The sequence below is a fragment of the Osmerus eperlanus genome, chromosome 12 (genome assembly GCF_963692335.1).
Source record: "Osmerus eperlanus chromosome 12, fOsmEpe2.1, whole genome shotgun sequence".
Classification (NCBI taxonomy): Eukaryota; Metazoa; Chordata; class Actinopteri; order Osmeriformes; family Osmeridae; genus Osmerus; species Osmerus eperlanus.
In genome coordinates, this window is record NC_085029.1 from 14,588,880 (window position 1) to 14,607,010 (window position 18,131).

General features: G+C 40.0%; 5 protein-coding genes across 6 annotated transcripts; 3 read left to right on the forward strand and 2 right to left on the reverse strand.

Moving 5' to 3' along the window:
* The first annotated feature begins 179 nt into the window (after nt 1-179).
* On the forward strand, nt 180-2,168 carry chmp2a (charged multivesicular body protein 2A). The gene is made up of 6 exons (XM_062475207.1): nt 180-340; nt 645-812; nt 920-1,099; nt 1,255-1,385; nt 1,655-1,716; nt 1,809-2,168. Exons 2-6 carry the CDS (start codon nt 645-647, stop codon nt 1,928-1,930), a joined length of 663 nt encoding a protein of 220 aa, XP_062331191.1. The 5' UTR covers nt 180-340; the 3' UTR covers nt 1,931-2,168.
* A 796-nt stretch (nt 2,169-2,964) lies between these two features.
* msl1b (MSL complex subunit 1b) lies at nt 2,965-9,185 on the reverse strand. 2 transcript variants are annotated; one of them, XM_062474571.1, is made up of 10 exons: nt 9,048-9,185; nt 7,680-8,439; nt 7,275-7,471; nt 6,843-7,162; nt 6,651-6,715; nt 6,420-6,487; nt 6,152-6,276; nt 5,767-5,839; nt 5,346-5,407; nt 2,965-4,986 (listed from the first exon to the last, which is right to left on the reverse strand). In XM_062474571.1, coding segments are annotated over exons 2-10 (1,569 nt in total). In that variant the 5' UTR covers nt 8,337-8,439; nt 9,048-9,185; the 3' UTR covers nt 2,965-4,984. The 2 variants fall into 2 exon arrangements, with proteins under 2 accessions (XP_062330555.1, XP_062330554.1); XM_062474570.1 differs by lacking the exon at nt 5,346-5,407.
* A 91-nt stretch (nt 9,186-9,276) lies between these two features.
* gip (gastric inhibitory polypeptide) lies at nt 9,277-10,842 on the forward strand. The gene is made up of 5 exons (XM_062474572.1): nt 9,277-10,053; nt 10,156-10,252; nt 10,341-10,478; nt 10,573-10,664; nt 10,753-10,842. Coding segments are annotated over exons 2-5 (321 nt in total). The 5' UTR covers nt 9,277-10,053; nt 10,156-10,163; the 3' UTR covers nt 10,755-10,842.
* A 221-nt stretch (nt 10,843-11,063) lies between these two features.
* On the forward strand, nt 11,064-13,365 carry snf8 (SNF8 subunit of ESCRT-II). The gene is made up of 8 exons (XM_062474893.1): nt 11,064-11,426; nt 11,530-11,580; nt 11,656-11,794; nt 11,930-12,034; nt 12,111-12,183; nt 12,436-12,577; nt 12,706-12,780; nt 12,886-13,365. The coding sequence occupies exons 1-8, from the start codon at nt 11,376-11,378 to the stop codon at nt 13,021-13,023; spliced, it is 774 nt and encodes a 257-aa protein (XP_062330877.1). The 5' UTR covers nt 11,064-11,375; the 3' UTR covers nt 13,024-13,365.
* On the reverse strand, nt 13,296-17,758 carry calcoco2 (calcium binding and coiled-coil domain 2). Its single transcript, XM_062474892.1, has 14 exons — nt 17,644-17,758; nt 16,952-17,122; nt 16,687-16,789; nt 16,349-16,509; nt 16,095-16,220; nt 15,850-15,978; nt 15,670-15,740; nt 15,336-15,405; nt 15,030-15,197; nt 14,765-14,953; nt 14,567-14,662; nt 14,283-14,466; nt 14,140-14,165; nt 13,296-13,948 (listed from the first exon to the last, which is right to left on the reverse strand). Exons 2-14 carry the CDS (start codon nt 17,114-17,116, stop codon nt 13,784-13,786), a joined length of 1,653 nt encoding a protein of 550 aa, XP_062330876.1. The 5' UTR covers nt 17,117-17,122; nt 17,644-17,758; the 3' UTR covers nt 13,296-13,783.
* Between the last annotated feature and the right edge of the window lie 373 nt (nt 17,759-18,131).

Genomic DNA, 18,131 nt, shown 5'->3' on the forward strand with positions numbered 1-18,131 from the left:
ATCTATAATAATGACCATCATACTATTTATTTTATTATTATTATTTGTTTTTACAGATCACATAATTATTATAAACTCCCATTATTTGTTATAAAACTTCCGGGCTCACTAAAAACAACAATATAAGTTATTTGCTAAAAAGGTGCGCCCGGAGAGGGTTGTGACGTGTGACATGTACATTACGTCATTTCCCGAAACTGTCTTCTGCGGAAGTGTATGAAAGAAGAAAACAAATAGGGGATTTAAAAGCAGTAAAGAATTATCGAAAAAAACATTGCTTTGGAACTCTGAGATTGTTATTGTTTGGAAACTAACTGCCTTAAAATACACTTCACTCAAGGTAAGATTAGACGAGATGAGGTGGGGACTAAAAGTAAAAAAAGAAGCTTGGCTAGCTTGGTAGCGACCAATTAGTAGACATTTGTAAATTGAGAATTAGCTCATGTTGCTTGATCCGCAGGCCTGTCTTGCTAGCTAAGTTTTGAGATTTTAATCTAACTACTTAAACGTAATTTACTACACTTTCTGGCTATATTACTTAACGTTACCTAGGGCTAACGTTACCTTGTCACTGTATCATAAAACCTGGCTAATGGTTCCAGTGGCAGAGGTAACTGACTTTTACACATGACGTATTTCTGTAGATGGACTTCCTATTTGGGAAAAGGAAGACTCCGGAGGAGATGCTAAGGCAGAATCAGAGAGCCCTGAATCGTGCCATGAGAGACCTGGATAAAGAACGCCAGAGATTGGAGCAGCAGGAGAAGAAAATCATTGCTGATATTAAGAAAATGGCCAAACAGGGACAGATGGTGAGAACAGAGAGCACAAATTACTTTGTGTAGTTAAAAACTCAAGACTAGTGGTGTCAATCGTGACTTGTATTGATTTTACTCAATCACGCCTGCTAATTTTACAGGATGCTGTCAAGATAATGGCTAAGGACTTGGTTCGCACAAGGCGATATGTTAAGAAATTTATCATGATGAGGGCAAATATCCAGGCAGTCAGTTTAAAGATCCAGACACTCAAATCAAACAACAGTATGGCCCAGGCAATGAAAGGGGTCACCAAAGCCATGGCAACCATGAACAGACAGGTGAGCACAAATACTTTGAATCATTTATTGTAACTAATGGAACTTTTACAAGCAGAGGTGTCACACTTGAAAAATGTTATTTTTGGCAGACATGCAAACAGATTATCTATACCCTCTCATCCAACGTATGTGACTCTTCCTCTTAATCCAAATAGTTGAAGCTGCCACAGATTCAAAAGATCATGATGGATTTCGAACGACAGAGTGAAATAATGGACATGAAGGAAGAGATGATGAATGACGCTATAGACGATGCTATGGGTGACGAGGACGACGAGGATGAAACGTAAGCAAGTTGGATGCCTGAGCGGTTAGGGAATCGGGCTATTAATTAGAAGGTTGCCGGTTAGATTCCTGGCTGTGCCAATTGACGTTGTGTCCTTGGGCAAGACACTTCACCCTACTTGCCTCGGGGGGAATGTCCTTGTACTTAAGCTACTGTAAGTTGCTCTGGATAAGAGCGTCTGCCAAATGACTAAATGTAAGTTCAGAAGAGAAAAGGAACACTGAAGGCATGCGTTTGTGTGTTCCGCTAACTCTCCATTTACTCCACAGTGACGCTGTTGTGTCTCAAGTCCTGGATGAACTGGGCCTCAATCTGTCCGACGAACTTTCAAGTGAGGCATTCCATCAATGCATTCCTAAATTGTCGTCAAGTTTTTCCCCTGTAAGTATGTGGCCGTTTTAATTGCTCTTCATGTCCATTTAGATCTGCCAGCCACTGGAGGTAGCTTATCAGCCGCAGGTGCAAAGAAAGCAGAGCCCCAGGCTGCTCTGGCAGATGCAGACGCTGATCTGGAGGAGAGACTCAACAACCTCAGAAGAGACTGAGAATGGAACGGGTGACAGAGACCAGCACCAGGCTGGAGTGTCAATACAGGTCCAGAAGTATACTCAGATTTTGTGTATCTCTATCATTTCTTTGGGAAGGGAGTTGGAGCACCACTGAAAGGGTTCAGTAAGAAATCTGTTGTTAAGGTGTATGGCTTTTTTTGTTTTTTCATTGTTTTATTACTTGTGTGTAGTATGTATATTTTATCAACAAATACATTATGCATACCTGATTGTACTTGTAAAAAAAAAAGAAATACAACATATATATATGCTGAACAATTGCCAAACTAAATGTTCAATTTGAAGGACAAATTTAATAAAGTTAGGGTAAATTCCAACACCCAAGGATATGTTATTTACACTCTTAAGAAGAACACTAATCATGACAAGTAAAGAATCCAAAGTCAGTGACATTTGATTATATCAGGTTTTGTATGTTATTTTGTGTGTGCAGTGATCAAGACATTTGCATAACCTCAGCTTCATTGTGGTATGCCTATTATGGGTGTACACTTGGTAAGATATTAACAAATGATTAACATCATGGTTAAGTAATGATGTACTGTCTGTGATTTGCTTGCTTTAGATTTCCTTTTTTTAATCTTGTGCTGATGCACAGAAGATTGGAACTATAACTATGGCTAATGGGAGGGGTTGGTCAGAAAGCCTGCGGTTTGGCTAGATGATCATTACTTTCTCTTGTTTGTGGGACTTCAAAAACACAGGTCAATGGATTTCACATCGAAATTAGAGTGGGTACAGATGTACTAGATGTTTTCATAGACAAACAAAACGGGCACTCCATAATGTGCCTAGTCAGTCTAGTGGTTCTGTATATTAATCCTGGGTTTTGGTGTTTGACAACATTCTTATCAAAGTTTGATAAGGAGGTAGTTTATATTTTTAAGAACTTAAAGATCTTTTTGCCTTCCTTTATCCAATAAACTTTTTTTCACATTTGACATGAAAGATCTGGTTGTCAAATCTGTACTAGTCATTCCTCAAATCAAGAACTAAAGAATTAGACAACGTGTTAGATATGTATTTTATTCCAAAACAAACTTCTGTCAATTATTTTGTCAACATACAATCATTATCATAGAAGAACAATATTGAATGTACTCAACATCTTAAATAATAGAAAAATAACAGCCATGTTTTATTTATGTACAGTTGTTTCAGAAAGCTATTTACAGAAGACCAATCTTACCTTTTCAAAAACCAGCCTATTTCTGTGGTCTGTTGCATTGTCAAGGCAGAAAGCTATAACCAAAATGTTTAAACAACTAATAACAAAACAGGATAATAAGATCGCAAAGTTAGATGACAACACTTTACAGAAAGTTTGAGAGAAAGCAAACCTTTGATCATGTTTAAGAATAAGCTAGCCCATTAGGTTTCTGCAAGACATGTTATAAGCTAGTCCAAAATAACTTACTATAGGTCAATGGAACTCACTGCCATCTAATATTCAACTACTGTAAATCAGCATATTGGGCAGGCTGGAAACAGAAAAATCTTAAATTCAAAAAGGACAATATTCTCGACCACTTTGAGATTAGACTACATGGATCAAAGTTGGAACAAGGCAGTGTTTTTAGAAAATAGTAGCCTAATCATGCTTTCAAAATCCAAACACAGATGTTTTTCATAAATTAAAATGATTATGTTTAATTCATGACCCTATCATGTTGATGCCATGTGAAATAGATTTGACAGTTCAAAACCATGCACACACGCAAGTAAAAAAATAAAATCATCGGAACACATATTTTCAAGTAAACTTAACAGCTCATTTTGATGACTACGATTTTGTTTTCATAATGCAAATCGGACAATTCAACACACCAATAGTTTCATAAAAGGATGCGCAACCTTACAATCTGCTCAGCATTGCAGTTGAATAACAACACATGCAGAGTGAGGATCACATTATATCCACACTGTAGTGCACATTGATAAAAAAAAGAGATAATTTTTGCTTGAAGCGCCCCAGCACAAGCAGTAGTATTACAGTGAATACAGACATACAAGTCAAATCTATAGATTTGCAGTGAGAATTTATAAAGCCTAGTGGCCATTATCACAGACTTAGGACAAAATGCATTTTAAGCTTTTTAGCTCAGTCATATCATATCCACTACTACTTGAAGCTGTCTCCCTACAGATTCAAGTCCTCATGTTAACATGCCTCATGACAGCTTGTTACAATTTAGTAACAATCAAATACTAAAGCATTGAACACAAAGGTTTTAGTTTCAATGCCGTTGTATACCTAAGCAACAATCTTTTCCAAATCTTTTTGTATTATGAGATTTTTGCTCCCCACTTGTGATTTTCGAAGCATGCAGGCTTTTCACTGATGTTAAGAACATGATTGCACTGTTGTAACTAGCCAGACTATGGAACTTCTACACTTACTAAGGTGTTAATAGAGGGCTTTAATCGAAAGGGGTATAGATTTTTTTGCAATTTAATCAGTACAAGGGCATCTATACCTTTAACTACAAAGGCAAACATTTCTGTGTTTGTGTGTGTCTGTGGCTCGATAATCTCAGAAACTGGGCACTGTATGAAATTGAAATAGTGTGAAGTTGTTTGAATGAGCGGTACACGAGAAATAAGTATAAATGTGTTTGGGGCCATGTTGAGCTGCACAAAACTATCCTTCCGCACGACAGGATAGGCTCCGAGACCCACCACGTTTTCCAGAGCACAAAAGTATTTCATTCAAACAGGCACTGCACTATTCATAGCTAACAGAGTGGTTCTTGTCACTATCTTATTATAGCAGAACAAGCAGAGTGCTGACACATTTAAACAGTTGTTCACATAACAACATAGCAATGCATGCTTGACCAACTTCCACTGAAAACCTTATCCCAGTCCAGAAATGACCCCATTTCAGATCTGGGGGTTGTACAAGGGTTGGTTCTCTTTTTCCAGACAGAAAGGTGCCATCTTATTTCCGGCAGGTCCGGTGAGGGGTGTGTTTTTTGGGGAACTCGATACGGCAGCGGCTTTTGTCGTCCACCCAGGGAAGGTCAAAGTTCCTGCAGAGGGAGACACAAAAGTATACAGATTCAGACAGGCTCTCCAAATTCTGCAGGGTATGAGAAGGGTGAACGGGAAAATCCAACCCCTGCAACCTGAAAAGCATTTGGTTATCAGAACTATACTTTACCAAAGAGGAAGAAAGACAATGACATCGTTTTTCAACTCACTCTGGTTTCTCAGTCCTCCACATACAATATTTTGTCAACCAACATGTTCCTAATGAACTAGTGTGAATGGTTCTCCCCGAGTTAAACAAACAGGAGCTTGGCAAGTCCATGAAATTCATTAAGGCCGTACTTGTCTATCCATTGTTGTTTTCTATCTAACAAAACTTATGGGAGGAATAAATACTTGCATTTTGATGAAAGGTCTTTCTGTGAAACTCGCCCTGTTGCGCCACCTGCACCATGGTACCATCTTGAAAAATAGATTATGCAGAGTGATGGATGAACTCAGTCTAGTGGACATTGTGAAATAGTATACCAAACCAAAAACAACATACCTAGTAAAAATAAAATAAAAAACAAAACAAAAGAATACTAAAATAAAAAGTACAAAACAAAAAACCCAGACAAGCCCAAAACGATTTCTACTTGTCCCTCGTAACAAAATCAAAATGAATGCTTCGTTATTTTACATCATAGAACAAATGAAGACAGAATGGTGCAAGAGAGTGACACAAGAAGAAAGATCCTATGAGGTGTACAAGGATCCCCCTGTATGTTGAAGCAAGGGCCCAGTGATAGGAAAGGCAGAAACACAAAAATATGACTTACTCTTGAGTGAGCTTCGGTAATGGCCGACCAAACGCCACCACAGGAAGAAAAGGGGTGATGATTATGGACTCCACTGTAAAAAATAAATACATAAATAAATAAAAAGGGTTAGGGAAGGTGGGGAGGGAAAGCGACAGCCTCAGCTGTAAGTGGGAGTCAGGTGGTTGAGCGGATAGAGCATCGGGCTAGTAATCTGAAGGTTGCCAGTTCGATTCCCGGCCGGTGCACATGACGTTGTGTCCTTGGGCAAGGCACTTCACCCTACTTGCCTCGGGGGGACTGTCCCTGTACTTACTGTAAGTCGCTCTGGATAAGAGCGTCTGCTAAATGTGTAAATGTAAGTGAAGTCTTTAGTGGTTCAGGTTCACGATGTAGCGAGTCGTACCGTCCTCAGTGTCAGGGTAGAAGGACAACACCTCTGGCTCGCTCTCCTGGATACCTTTCTTCTTGTTCATGCGCTGCTGCAAACGCTGAAACATACGCTGCTCACGGATACGCTGAATGTCCCACCTGGAAAAAAGGGTCATACGAGAAAAAGAGTGAGCGATAAAAGAAAGTAGGAAATTATGAAATGTAGAGTACTGAGTTGGTGTCCAAACGGACTGAGGCTGACTTTGGAGACATTAGAAGATGGAAAACAAAACGGTCCATACCGTTTCCTTCTCTTCTCATCCAGCTCCAGTTTTGCGTGGCGTTTCAAAAACACACTGTCGTCCAACATCTTAACAAAACAATACAAGCAGTGGGAGTTAAATAGTGTTAAGGCACATGTCGTATGTGCATCTTGGCACATGCCCAGACATTCTTGACTAAAAGTCTGAATTTCCTAGTATTCTAATCTCTTTGTAAAACTATAAATACTGTGTTTCGCTTTCCTGTCTCACCTCAGGGATATCATTGGCTGCGTCTTCATCCAGGGGCTCCATGCTGTTTTCCCTCCAGGATGGGACTGTAAGGCATAAAAGAGAAGGAGAGTCATCACCCTTCATCTACGAAAGGAACGACACAAATCACAAATTCCAAATGACACTGGCGCGGATCCTAGAACCGGGCCCACGCTTGTTAAATCTACTCACTGGCCACAGCCTCCTCTTTCTTGGGAGATGGCTCTCGCAGTGGTGAGGGGGGAGGCTGGTGCCAGCGACACAGGTACATCTCAGTGGTAGACATGAAGGGCAGCTCCTCCATCTGTGCAGTAAGCTCCGACTCCTCTTTGCCGTGGTGAGATGTGTCCCTTTCCGACACTGGCCTCCCGAGCCCTGTCTTCTCCGGAGTCTCTTTACTGCGCAGCTCCCTCTGATACAGAGAACCAGCTCCACACTCAGACTTTATGGGACTAAACTTAGGGCCCTTGCCTCGTGACTTCTGGATCTTGGAGTCAAGGAAACAAAATTTCCTGCCAGTGAGGATGGAAATGGGTTAGAGTGAAATAAGACAACGGCTGTGTACATAGGTGGTACTACTAACCATACAACACGTAGTTTGCATGCGAAGAGAAAGTGTTTCACCTCTTCTGGCCTTTGCCACCCCTGCTAAAGGGAAGTGACCTTGGGCTGTTGGTCTGTGGACTGTCATCGAGCTCTAAGTCCCACAGGTCATCTTTATCTGGTGTCCATGGCTCCAGAGGTTGAAACAGGCGTTTGTCACGTGGGTCCTTCCTTGTGAGCTGCAAACGACGTTCCATGCGCTCAATACGCGCAAGCAACTGATTGCATGGAAAGAGAAAAAAAGTTAAATGTACAACAAATGTGATTGCATGTTGTTAAGTATTTTATATGGGACTATATCTAGCTATGTGACAAATATTTTAAAAAAAGACTGCACAACTGCAAAAGAACAACATTTGATGTATTGTCTGAAGTCTTGGCCTGTACCAGATGTACAACATCGCTCTGCCTGAATGCTTTTCATACCGTTTCCTTATCAGATTTGAGCTCATCTATCTCTTTGTCCTTGGCCTGTAGCTGTTGCTGCTGTTGCTCAATCAGGTCCAGCTGTAGCAGGAGAATCTGTCGGAGGCAGTTGGCTTGTGTGTGGGGATTGGCAGGGGTCTTCCTGACATTTCTCCACTTGCCTTCAGTGACCAGTTCAATGGCAGCAGTGCTAAGAATCCCTCCAGACGCGACCCCTCTTGCACTCTCATCAGAACCAGCATCCTTGGAGTTCGACAGCAACTCTGGGTTATCCATATTGTCAGTGAGGGTGGGTTTATCATTGACTGGTGTTCCCTCACCCCCCATCAGTCTGGCTGGGGACGACAACACCCCAGCTGATTCCCTATTGTCCCCTTGAACTAGGGGGACTCCTGGTCTGTTTGGTGTAGCCACCACTGAAGCACGGACTACTTTTCCACTGTAATTCTGATCTAAGATATTTGATTTGCTGAGATCTCCTCCACTGTTGTGTACGCCAGAAAGTACGTCATGAACATCTATGACAAAATCACAGTTTTCCCTCTTGATGGCAGCTGAGCTCAAGTTCACAGTTCTCAGTTGTGTTTTGTCAAAGTCGGTATTCTCAGCTTCTAGCTTGAATCGCGCAGGGGGGAACAGAGTGGATCTCAAAGTCATGGCGAAATTAACTTAGACACCATTACAGAATGACTGTACATTCTGTAAGGCAGCCAACATCGCTGAGCTCCATTTCCTGTCATAGCAGTGGAGTGCCTGGATCCTGTAGAATACATAAACATAGGATTTTTAATAATGGTTGATTCCTTTGCTCATGGACAAAAAAAACACTGCACTGCGACTGATCAAGTATCACGTCTCTTCCATTAGTTACTGGCAATAAAAGCTAGCAAGCTAGCTTGTCTAAATTGCTGCCAAACAAATGCAACAAACCACATTTCGCAGCTAGCTACTTCTAGCAAAATAACTGTGTATGACTATACAGCCTACAGTACTTCGAAGGAGCCTGGGTACTATAGCAGTGTAGATTAGTGTAGCCGCGTAGGAAGAGGACATAAATACTGACAAATCGCATCGAAAGACGCATTAATATTATTGCAGCAGCCAATCTAGTACAGTAGGTTGTGCCACAGATATGGTAGACTAGCTAGCTGGACTAGCTAGCAAGCGCTAGCATTTGGCAAAGCATATTGCCTCCATTTTGGACAACGAATTGATGAAAAACAATAACAGTGTGGCACTGACTCTTTAGTTACACAATATCGGTTTAAACTGCGTATGTCGTAGCTACCTAGCTCAAAATAAGCACACGTTATGCAACTGAATTTAATAGTTTTTTCTCCTTCTTCTCTTATTCTTTCCCACCCTCACCTGATTTCTTTCATGTTCCACTTTTGCAGACTTCTTGTTTACAAAGCGCCAAAGAATGGCGTAGTCTACGCGCAATAACTGAATGGTTAGCTAGCCGATTTGTGTTTTGAATGTTGCAAGTGTATCGGGAGGGGGCGATAAAGAGCCATGAATAAATTTGACCTCACCCTAGTGACTTGTTGTATTTGTTTGGATTAATCAAATTCTTTAAATACGACGACGGGGATGGATTTAAATATTGGCCTACCTGTTAATAATTTGGCATATTCAAACAGTACTACAGTTTTATTTGGGTGTTTTGTTAATATTATTTGTCTGTTTATTTGTTAGTGTAGGGAATTTCTTGTTTTCCTTATCATAACCAGGTTGATAAGGCCTACTAAAAGCTTTTGCTAGGGATAATGAGTACTAATAGGAACAGGAGGCTTAAACACATCAAGAAAAGTACCCTTCACCTCTGAAATATCATAGGCCCATTCTACAGAACATTCGGTGATGTGCTTCGATGTCTTAATATATTATTACATAGATATATTGTGTCTGAGGGGGAATTTGATGACAAAAAACACTAGGTGTACACAATTGAATTATTGCCCACAGCATTGAAAACATAGGCTACATTTTCTTATCATAACCATATTCGTTTAACCTTTCACATCCCTCAATTCCATATTGTGATTAGTCTAATGGTCCTTAAAGGTTTCCTTTGGTTATGTTAAGGGTAGTTACCTCCAATAAAGTGATTTGAGCCAACCGATACTTTTAAAATGGAAAATATTCCTGAAACCTCTGCATTTCTCAGAATGCCTGCTTATCAGTAATCACATGTATATCAGTGTAATTTATGCCCTAATGTAGTGGAACTAAGGTGTTTTTCATCCTAATATTCCGGTTGATATACAGACTATCTCTGAGAAACCATATAAAAGGCAAACGTCTCAAGGTAGAACACAATGTTGAGCTAGCTTATCACACAGCATATCCAAGAAAACCCTCCATTCTAAAGGTAAGGCACAATGTGCATTGCAATATATTATTACAGTACTTCCTTTATTTGCAATGTGCACCTTTTTCTCATGGGAGTGTGTGCTATGTCTTTGTCCACCAGTAGTCACCATGAAGGTAGAGCTCTTTGCCATTGTGTTCCTTTGCCTGGCTGGTATGTTGCATGCTGAGGCTAAGGCCCAGCAGCCTGGAGAGTCCAGGTATGTCTTACGTGTCTATTCCAAGGATATTATTTAAATGTACAAGTCTGACATAAGGTTGTGTTAATGCTTTATGTGTTTGTTGAAGTCTCACAGACAATGGGCAGCGTTTAGGGAGGAGGTATGCTGAGTCAACCATTGCCAGTGACATGAGCAAAATTATGGACTCTATGGTGCAGAAGAACTTTGTAAACTTTCTGCTGAACCAGAGGGAAAAAAAGAATGCGTAAGTTAGTGTGATTGGGCAAGACAGACAGGTTTTACATTTACTATTAAGATTAACAACCTATTAACAACCTCATATTCTCTTTCTGTCACAGGCCTAATGTCACTCCAGAGGATGATCCAGAGTTTCACATGTACAGTGATCTCCTAAAAAAGATTGCTGTGTGTGTCCGCAGCAAGGACCTCTGTGAGTTAATTTGACGTTTGTGGAAAATATTCTTGTCTTATTCACATGGTCAGAGATGATTAGGCCTTTGTGTTTTCTGTTTTTGCAGGACCCAGCAGGCAATGTGAACTAAAACTATTAGAAGCTTGATGACCTCTGCCTTTTGATCTGAATTAAAAGAAGATATTTTGTTTTTGTTTCAAAGTGAATAAATTGTTTTAATCATCATATCTAGTTGGGTTCGTCATTATAACTCACCGACCAGACGGACACATTTATGACATTATAATAGACTGCCTCATGAATTAGCCTACTCATGATAAGCATTGCTCGATGCATACACTGGAAGTGTTGGCCATTCGGCTCCAGAGCGGTAGATGGCAGTGCACAATATTACACCAACAAAACCAATGTGCTTCCTGTTTAATACACAAACAAGGAAGTGTCATTATGGCTCTCAAAACATCTCAAATAAAAGCGTTCATGATTTGATCATGTGCGTTTCAATATTAATCAAATTAGAAGACATTTTGGCATGACATTATTATATGCATAAGGTAGCTCTAGCAGTATTTACATCCAAAAAGAAACGCTTGAACCAGAACTTGAGATTGTCCACAGTCAGCTAGCCAGTCAGACATAAAGAAGTCTACAGCTGCCTGGCTTTTGCCCTCGTACAAATACATTGAGTCGTAAAAAATATATAATATTAGTTAAAAAATAAACAACATCATGCGGAGGGGAGTAGGTGCGGGTGCCATTGCAAAGAAGAAACTTGCCGAGGTACCCAGCCAGACCAGCTCTCATTTTCACAGCTACATACCTAACTTACCCTTTTCACTTTTGCTCGGTGACGCTTTTGTATTTTTTGTATTTTCCTTTTTAGGCAAAGTACAAAGAGAGAGGGAATGTTCTGGCTGAGGATCAAATTGTGCAGGTGAGACAAATCTTGTGTGGGTTTGTAAATTAAGTGTGTGTATCTGTAAAACACTTCTAAAAATATTTCTCTCAGATGTCAAAGCAGCTGGAGACATTTAAGTCCAACTTGGAGGAATTTGCCAGCAAGCACAAACAAGAGATACGAAAGAGTTCACAGTTTCGGGTCCAGTTTCAGGAGATGTGTGCTACCATTGGGGTAGACCCTCTTGCCTGTGAGAATAACATTTGATCTCTTCCTTGTTAAGATTGATATTCAGCTGTTATACGTTTGCCTAAATTGAATTGGAATGTCTATCAAGTGTTGTGAGCATCTAGAGGATGATCTAATTATGATCTGTCATGCACAGCTGGCAAAGGCTTTTGGTCAGAGATGCTTGGTGTGGGGGATTTCTACTATGAACTTGGAGTTCAGATTATTGAAGTATGCCTTGCCCTCAAGCACAGAAATGGAGGTCAGTTTCTATTGTTTTGTAAGTCTTTACCACTGCCTTATCCTATGACTACCTAATGCGAAACCTTTTGTTTTAGGACTCATAACCCTAGATGAACTCCATCAAAGAGTATTGAAAGGAAGGGGGAAATACGCTCAAGATGTCAGTCAGTGAGTATCAAAGGCTAAATATCTCATAGACTTTAAGCAGAATCTGAATCGTGTTTAATCGCCAAGTAAGTGGTCACAAACAAGGAATTTACTTTGGTGGGCAGGTGCATACAGTAAACATTTAATCAGCAATCATCTCTTTTTATAGGTACACAAATGAGTTATTATGTTGCAATATTCAGACTTTGTGCAACAATGCATCTAATGTTCAGTTTCCCTGCAATTTCATGAAATTGAATCTGCTGCCTTCAGAGATGACTTGGTGCGAGCCATAAAGAAGCTGAAAGCCATGGGAAACGGCTTTGGCATGATTCCTGTTGGAGGCTCCTACCTAGTGCAGTCAGTTCCAGCAGAGCTCAACATGGATCACACTGTAGTCTTACAGCTGGCTGAGGTGATCTTTCATTTTACCAATGCTGTTTGTTTCGCTCACTTCAGTCAACAAACAGATATTGAAATGTATCCGATTGTTTGTTGGCCAAATTGAACAACTCAAGTGTTGCTTTCTCTGTTTATTTGCAGAAGAAGGGCTATGTTACAGTAAGTGAAATCAAGGACAATCTGAAGTGGGAACGAGAACGAGCTTGTCACGTGCTGGTGAGCTTCCATAAAACAGCCAGTGGAAATGACTGTAATGGTTTCCATCAGAATCTTTTCTTTCTAATGTTTCATAATGCTCATTGCACTTTTCACCTGTCTTAGGAACACCTGTTGAAAGAGGGCTTGGCATGGTTGGATTCACAAGCTGCAGGGGAACCTCAGTATTGGCTCCCAGCTCTGTTCTCTGAGCTGACTTCCCGTGATGTCACACCTGAGGAGGCCAATCAGATGACGCCTTAAGAGAGATGTGGTTGGGATTTATTTTAAAGAATGTGTGCCTGTCCGGAATACACTGCATTGCAAAAGGGGGCTTATATTGCAAGTACTTTTCCAGGTCACTGTGGATTACAGATACAAAATGTTGTTCCAGTGTGTTATGTTTCTGCATCAATTGATTATCATGGGTTTCACTTTCATGTTATATCATTAAATCAACTTGTGTTTTTTAAATAACAGTTTGGTGTAAAGCACTGTAAATTATCTTTACAAATATGACATACATTATTATGATACCAATTTGTAAGATAACTATATTTGTTGCATTGATTTATGTTTAAGAGCCATTAAATGGATTTTGATGAACCAACCATTATACTTTCACACCCTTTCACCATTAGTCACTTTGAAAGATGGATTATGTGAACATAATATATATCAAAGTAAAGATAAATATAATTATATTAATGATGCTGTGTTACACCTTACCATTTTTTCCCTTCATTGTAGATGCCATTATACCATTATTACAGATTTCTACTGAATGGTTTTATATAAATTAAAACATAAGCATAACTGAAACTACCAACATCTATTTCATTTCCTTATAGTATACCCTTTCAAGTTCAGTGCATTAAGTAATATCTTGATTAAAATTTAAGTGGGACATTTAGCTACATTATAGAATAATCTACAAAAATGATATTATCTCGAGGAATTCCAATCTTTAAGTACAGCATAATGCATTTCTCTTGTTTCGCATTGGGTTAGCGGGCTGCATTCTCTACACCTCGTGGTTGTAAACGTGATCTTCAAACACAGCCTGCTCCATGGAATCACAGATGAGGGTGCAGAAGGGGCACACCATGTGGCTTTGCTCGTGTTGATCCAGCTCATCCTGGGTAATCCCTGGGAACCTCTCCTGACAGTGACGACACTCCAAGGACAGCTGGGACAATAATACAAGATGAGTCAGTGTTAACTCGAAATCTGTTTACTACATTAAATTACTGCTTAATATTTAGCAAATTATGGCATGACAACCCTCAAAACGTCTAGTACACTGGCAGCTGTTTGACAAGGTAATTGCAGTCTACTATTACACTACAAAAAGTTGATGAAAAGAGTGATTTCACATACTTCCACTTCTGGGTCTGTGGCACTTCCTGAAAGTAGAATATATCAGTTAAATCAATAAAGCCCTTTGAAGAAGTAAAAGAACAAAACCATAAGACTGGTGTAATAGCAAACCATTTGTTGAATGGTTGATAAAGAGGGCCTACCTATCATGGTCTCATAGGGGTTCCCATAATGGAGTGAGTGCTCCCTGTCTTGCTCCGCTGTGTTGGTGAGGTCAGGTGAGGAGCTGTAGGGGTTTGAATGTTGCAGGGACACAGGGACAGCAGAAGGAGTGGCCTGGAGTCCAGCAAACTCTCTTTGAAGCTTCTCAATGTCTCTTTTCAGTTTCTGACAAAAGTGATCAAATGCAAAAGGCCATCAAATAGAAATAAGGAATGAGACACATGAAATAGGCTGGGTAAATACTGTAGCTAACACTTGAAAATACCAGATTTTTGCCCGTCAACTCCTCGTTCTCCTTTTTTGTAATCTCTGCCATGTTTGCCTTGTCTTCAAGACTGATGTACAGCTCAGAAAGCTGCATCTGAGAGGGGATATTCATTTCTGATTAGAAACATGGTTTTTCTATCAGAATGTGTTCTCATTGAAACTGACTGACTGTCAGTCTTTATAACACTGAGAGCACCTCCAATTTGCTGCTTTTCTGTTTCTCTTGAGTCATTGCCCTGGATCTGCACTCCAGATCCTGTAGGGTGTCCTGAAGCTCCCTTTCTAAATCCTCGGCCCGTCTCTGTGCATTGTCGACAGCCCGTATCTGCTGGAGCAGCTTTGTGTGAGTCTCCTGATTCTGGCGTTGGAGGGTCTGATATTTGACCTGGACACACAAAGAAGACTTTAATTCCCTGCACATATTCAAGGGGCAATAATGTGTTGTTCAGTTGCTTGCTCACATTCAAATCTCCATCCACCATCTCCACCACAGATTCCCTCTCTGATAGACTCCTTCGTATCTTTTGGTTCTCCTTCTTCAACTCTTCAAGGTTATCTGTGAGGCCATGCAGTTTGTCCAGTTCTGCATGGAGCCTCTCCTTCTCTCTCTCACTGCTCTGCAAGTCTACCTGTAAAGAACAGAAGGACGGTCGGGTTGGAATTCTGTATTTTACGGCTCTCTTTGACATGAGTGTACGTTGATATTAAATTAACAGATAGGTGAGTTACAGGCATTCATGTTCAATTACTCAATAGAGGGAGAATACCTGCTGGAGCTGAATATGGTCCTTGGTTCTGAGATATTCCTGCTCTGATTCCTTGACCTTTCGATTGAGCCTAGTCACATAGATCGCAGGATTAGAGACCGCAGCAGGCACACTGAGAAATGTCCTCAGCACACTGATGTTAGGTCATCAATTGTAATCAGAGAAAACCAGGCTATTCACATTGTCAAGACTGAGCTGTGTCAGATTATTACTGTGTTGTGAACTACCTGTTGATTCATGAGGTATTCTAGAAACGCTTTACTGCATTTTAAAATGCATTTTAATAGCTATCTCACCACCCTCTTAGACTAAACATAATAGCACAATGACTCACTGGGCAATTTCCGCACTCTTTGCTTCAACCTCTTTTCTCAGATCATCTCTCTCCTGCTTCAGCTGACTGACCTTCATCACACAGCAAAAAAATAAGATGAGATTTGTTATCAACATCAGCTGTTAAATTATAAATGTCATATGTCATGCTGTAGACAAAATCAGGTAAACATAGGCCTACCTTCTGTCGTTTTTGTGACTCGTTCAAAGAAGTCGTGCTTTGAGTCATTTCTTCCTTCTCTGTGGCATCCTTTTTCTGAAGTTGCTGCTCTTGTTCGAATACCTGCTGGGCCAAATCCTTGGTGGACACCTATTAAAAAAGTGTTTAAGTGTTTTAGTGTTGAGTCAGTGTTCTTCAACCAGTAGAGGTTCAGAACACTTGACCTGTGACAAAAAAGCTGGTAAAAACTGGTACTGCACACTGACCTTCAAGTGTTCAATTTCTTGCTGTTTCTTTTCAAGTTCAACTTTAAGGATCTCATTTTGTTTTCTCTCTTGTTCCAACTCCTTGAGTAATTCTTCTTTCTCCCGTTCACTCTCATCCACCTTGATCTAGAATAAAACAATGAGAACCTCATTATGTCCAAATGCTTTGCTAGTCAGAAACACAGACGTTGTTAAAACAATGAGCATATGAAAACAAGTTAACAAGCTGTATATTGTGTAGTAAAGTGTGTCACCTGTGTTGTGATCACCAAGAGGTCGTCCTCCAGGCTGCAGTCCTCATGTATGTGCTCTGTTGTTTTGAAGCTGAAGGGGGTGCTCACGCCCTTTACTATGCCGTTGCTATCAACATAGCAGAACTGATAGAACTCTGTCTCATCCTTTGGCAGGTAGTATTCTAATAACAAAGACACAATCAATGCCTAGTAATTTACAGCAAGTTATTATTCTTTAACCTACCATCCAGTAATTTTGTACAGTTTGTAGAAACATAATACCCCAATTTCTATGAAAGCTTAGTGTAAGAAGTTTTATTTTATTTATTTTTTTACAGTTCAGTTCTGGATTGATTTACCACAAAATAGCACTTGTTTTCTGACGGAATCCTGTCCTACCACATCCAGGGATGGCTCCACCCACACAAAGGTGTGGTAGTCCTTCATGGAGCTCCATCCTACCTGTGGTGCAGCACATACCACAGCTCAATAGGCTTAAATGACTACAGAAAATGATGTCCCTTGTAATACTGGTTGAACTGAACCATATTTTGAAAAGCAAGTCAATAGCCTCATTGAAGGGTACAGTTGATCAAATATTAGGCTCATTTTTGTCATTCTCACCTTGAAAATTCCCACCCAATCTCTTGGATTAGGTTGGAGACCGGCAGTCACAATGTAGTGACACACTATTTGAGTATTTGGTGGGTATGACGGATGGATGTCATCGAAGATGACCTGAGAATATGATGATGATTCCATGACATTTGTCACGGTAGGGTTCTCCATCACGTCCTGCAAAATTCCCCAATGGAATGTGGTTACGTAAGAGTTCAGCTAACAAATGAATCTCCTGACAAGCGGTTCACAAATACGTGATTGGAATCAGGTTTAATATTGACTGATCCATGACAAATTGCTGTACATTAATGTAGGCTATTCATATTAGGCTAGTTATTAGTCCATCATAACAGCCGCCGAGAAGAACAACAAAAGACTGTCGTTTTACTTTCACTTTGTATTTGTACACAATGTAGGCTTAGGTCTTTTAAGCTTTTGTTCAAAATTTCGGCCTACCTGTTACCAATTTATTTCTTGATAATAAAAAAAATGGTTTTCACAGAATTGCAATCTATATTAAACAGATGCCGAACATTGATAACGTTGTAAAATCAAGCCAATCTAGAGAAATATAAAGAAAACGAATGTGAAAGTAATGAGAAGTCAATCAGCTATAGTTTTACGTGATATCAATTCAACTCACATTAAAAATCTTTGCAAATATATCGTCCTTACATTAATAAAATGTAACTTACAAGTATGGAAAACAAACAGGCCTAGGTGTCGCAACTCCGTCGTCAGATCATGACAGTCACATCCAAACTCAGGGAATAAACTAGCAAACTCTCGTTTCCACTCCACACACTTTCGAAACTCATTTGCAGGTCATGGGAAATGTAGTTCTTCAGTGAACAAAAGTTTTTTGCATTTAGAGTGATTATGTAAAAGTGATTAAAATGAGATTCACGTAACATTTAGGTGTGGTAATAATATAATTTGAAACAATATTAATCATAAAAGTAATGAGTTTTAAAGGGCGCTGAAAACGTCGTTCCTAACAACCAATCACAGCACATACAACGTAACTCACACATAGAAATGTAATTGGTCAAAAGGGGTGAAGGGGGAAGATCATCTCATGAGGAATCACCGACCCGAATGGTAACAACGTAGTAACTCAAAGTCAGTGTCGATGACAGCTGATTTGCAATTGGTGTCAAAGTTAAAGGTATGATTTTGAGCT

Bases quoted from the DNA above. Each gene is read 5' to 3' on its own strand.
- snf8 (XM_062474893.1), top strand. From the start codon at position 11,376: ATGCGGAGGGGAGTAGGTGCGGGTGCCATTGCAAAGAAGAAACTTGCC. The intron at 11,581-11,655 runs GTGAGACAAATC...TATTTCTCTCAG, and splicing joins CTGAGGATCAAATTGTGCAG to ATGTCAAAGCAGCTGGAGAC. The intron at 12,781-12,885 runs GTGAGCTTCCAT...CACCTGTCTTAG, and splicing joins AACGAGCTTGTCACGTGCTG to GAACACCTGTTGAAAGAGGG.
- chmp2a (XM_062475207.1), top strand. From the start codon at position 645: ATGGACTTCCTATTTGGGAAAAGGAAGACTCCGGAGGAGATGCTAAGG. The intron at 1,100-1,254 runs GTGAGCACAAAT...TAATCCAAATAG, and splicing joins TGGCAACCATGAACAGACAG to TTGAAGCTGCCACAGATTCA. The intron at 1,717-1,808 runs GTGAGGCATTCC...ATGTCCATTTAG, and splicing joins TCTGTCCGACGAACTTTCAA to ATCTGCCAGCCACTGGAGGT.
- gip (XM_062474572.1), top strand. From the start codon at position 10,164: ATGAAGGTAGAGCTCTTTGCCATTGTGTTCCTTTGCCTGGCTGGTATG. The intron at 10,253-10,340 runs GTATGTCTTACG...TGTTTGTTGAAG, and splicing joins CAGCAGCCTGGAGAGTCCAG to TCTCACAGACAATGGGCAGC. The intron at 10,479-10,572 runs GTAAGTTAGTGT...TTTCTGTCACAG, and splicing joins CAGAGGGAAAAAAAGAATGC to GCCTAATGTCACTCCAGAGG.
- msl1b (XM_062474570.1), bottom strand. From the start codon at position 8,336: ATGACTTTGAGATCCACTCTGTTCCCCCCTGCGCGATTCAAGCTAGAA. The intron at 6,716-6,842 runs GTGAGTAGATTT...TATGCCTTACAG, and splicing joins GAAAGAGGAGGCTGTGGCCA to TCCCATCCTGGAGGGAAAAC. The intron at 6,488-6,650 runs GTGAGACAGGAA...TGTTTTGTTAAG, and splicing joins CAGCCAATGATATCCCTGAG to ATGTTGGACGACAGTGTGTT.
- calcoco2 (XM_062474892.1), bottom strand. From the start codon at position 17,116: ATGGAGAACCCTACCGTGACAAATGTCATGGAATCATCATCATATTCT. The intron at 16,221-16,348 runs GTGACACACTTT...GTTTTATTCTAG, and splicing joins TCTTGGTGATCACAACACAG to ATCAAGGTGGATGAGAGTGA. The intron at 13,949-14,139 runs GTATGTGAAATC...TTATTGTCCCAG, and splicing joins CCACAGACCCAGAAGTGGAA to CTGTCCTTGGAGTGTCGTCA.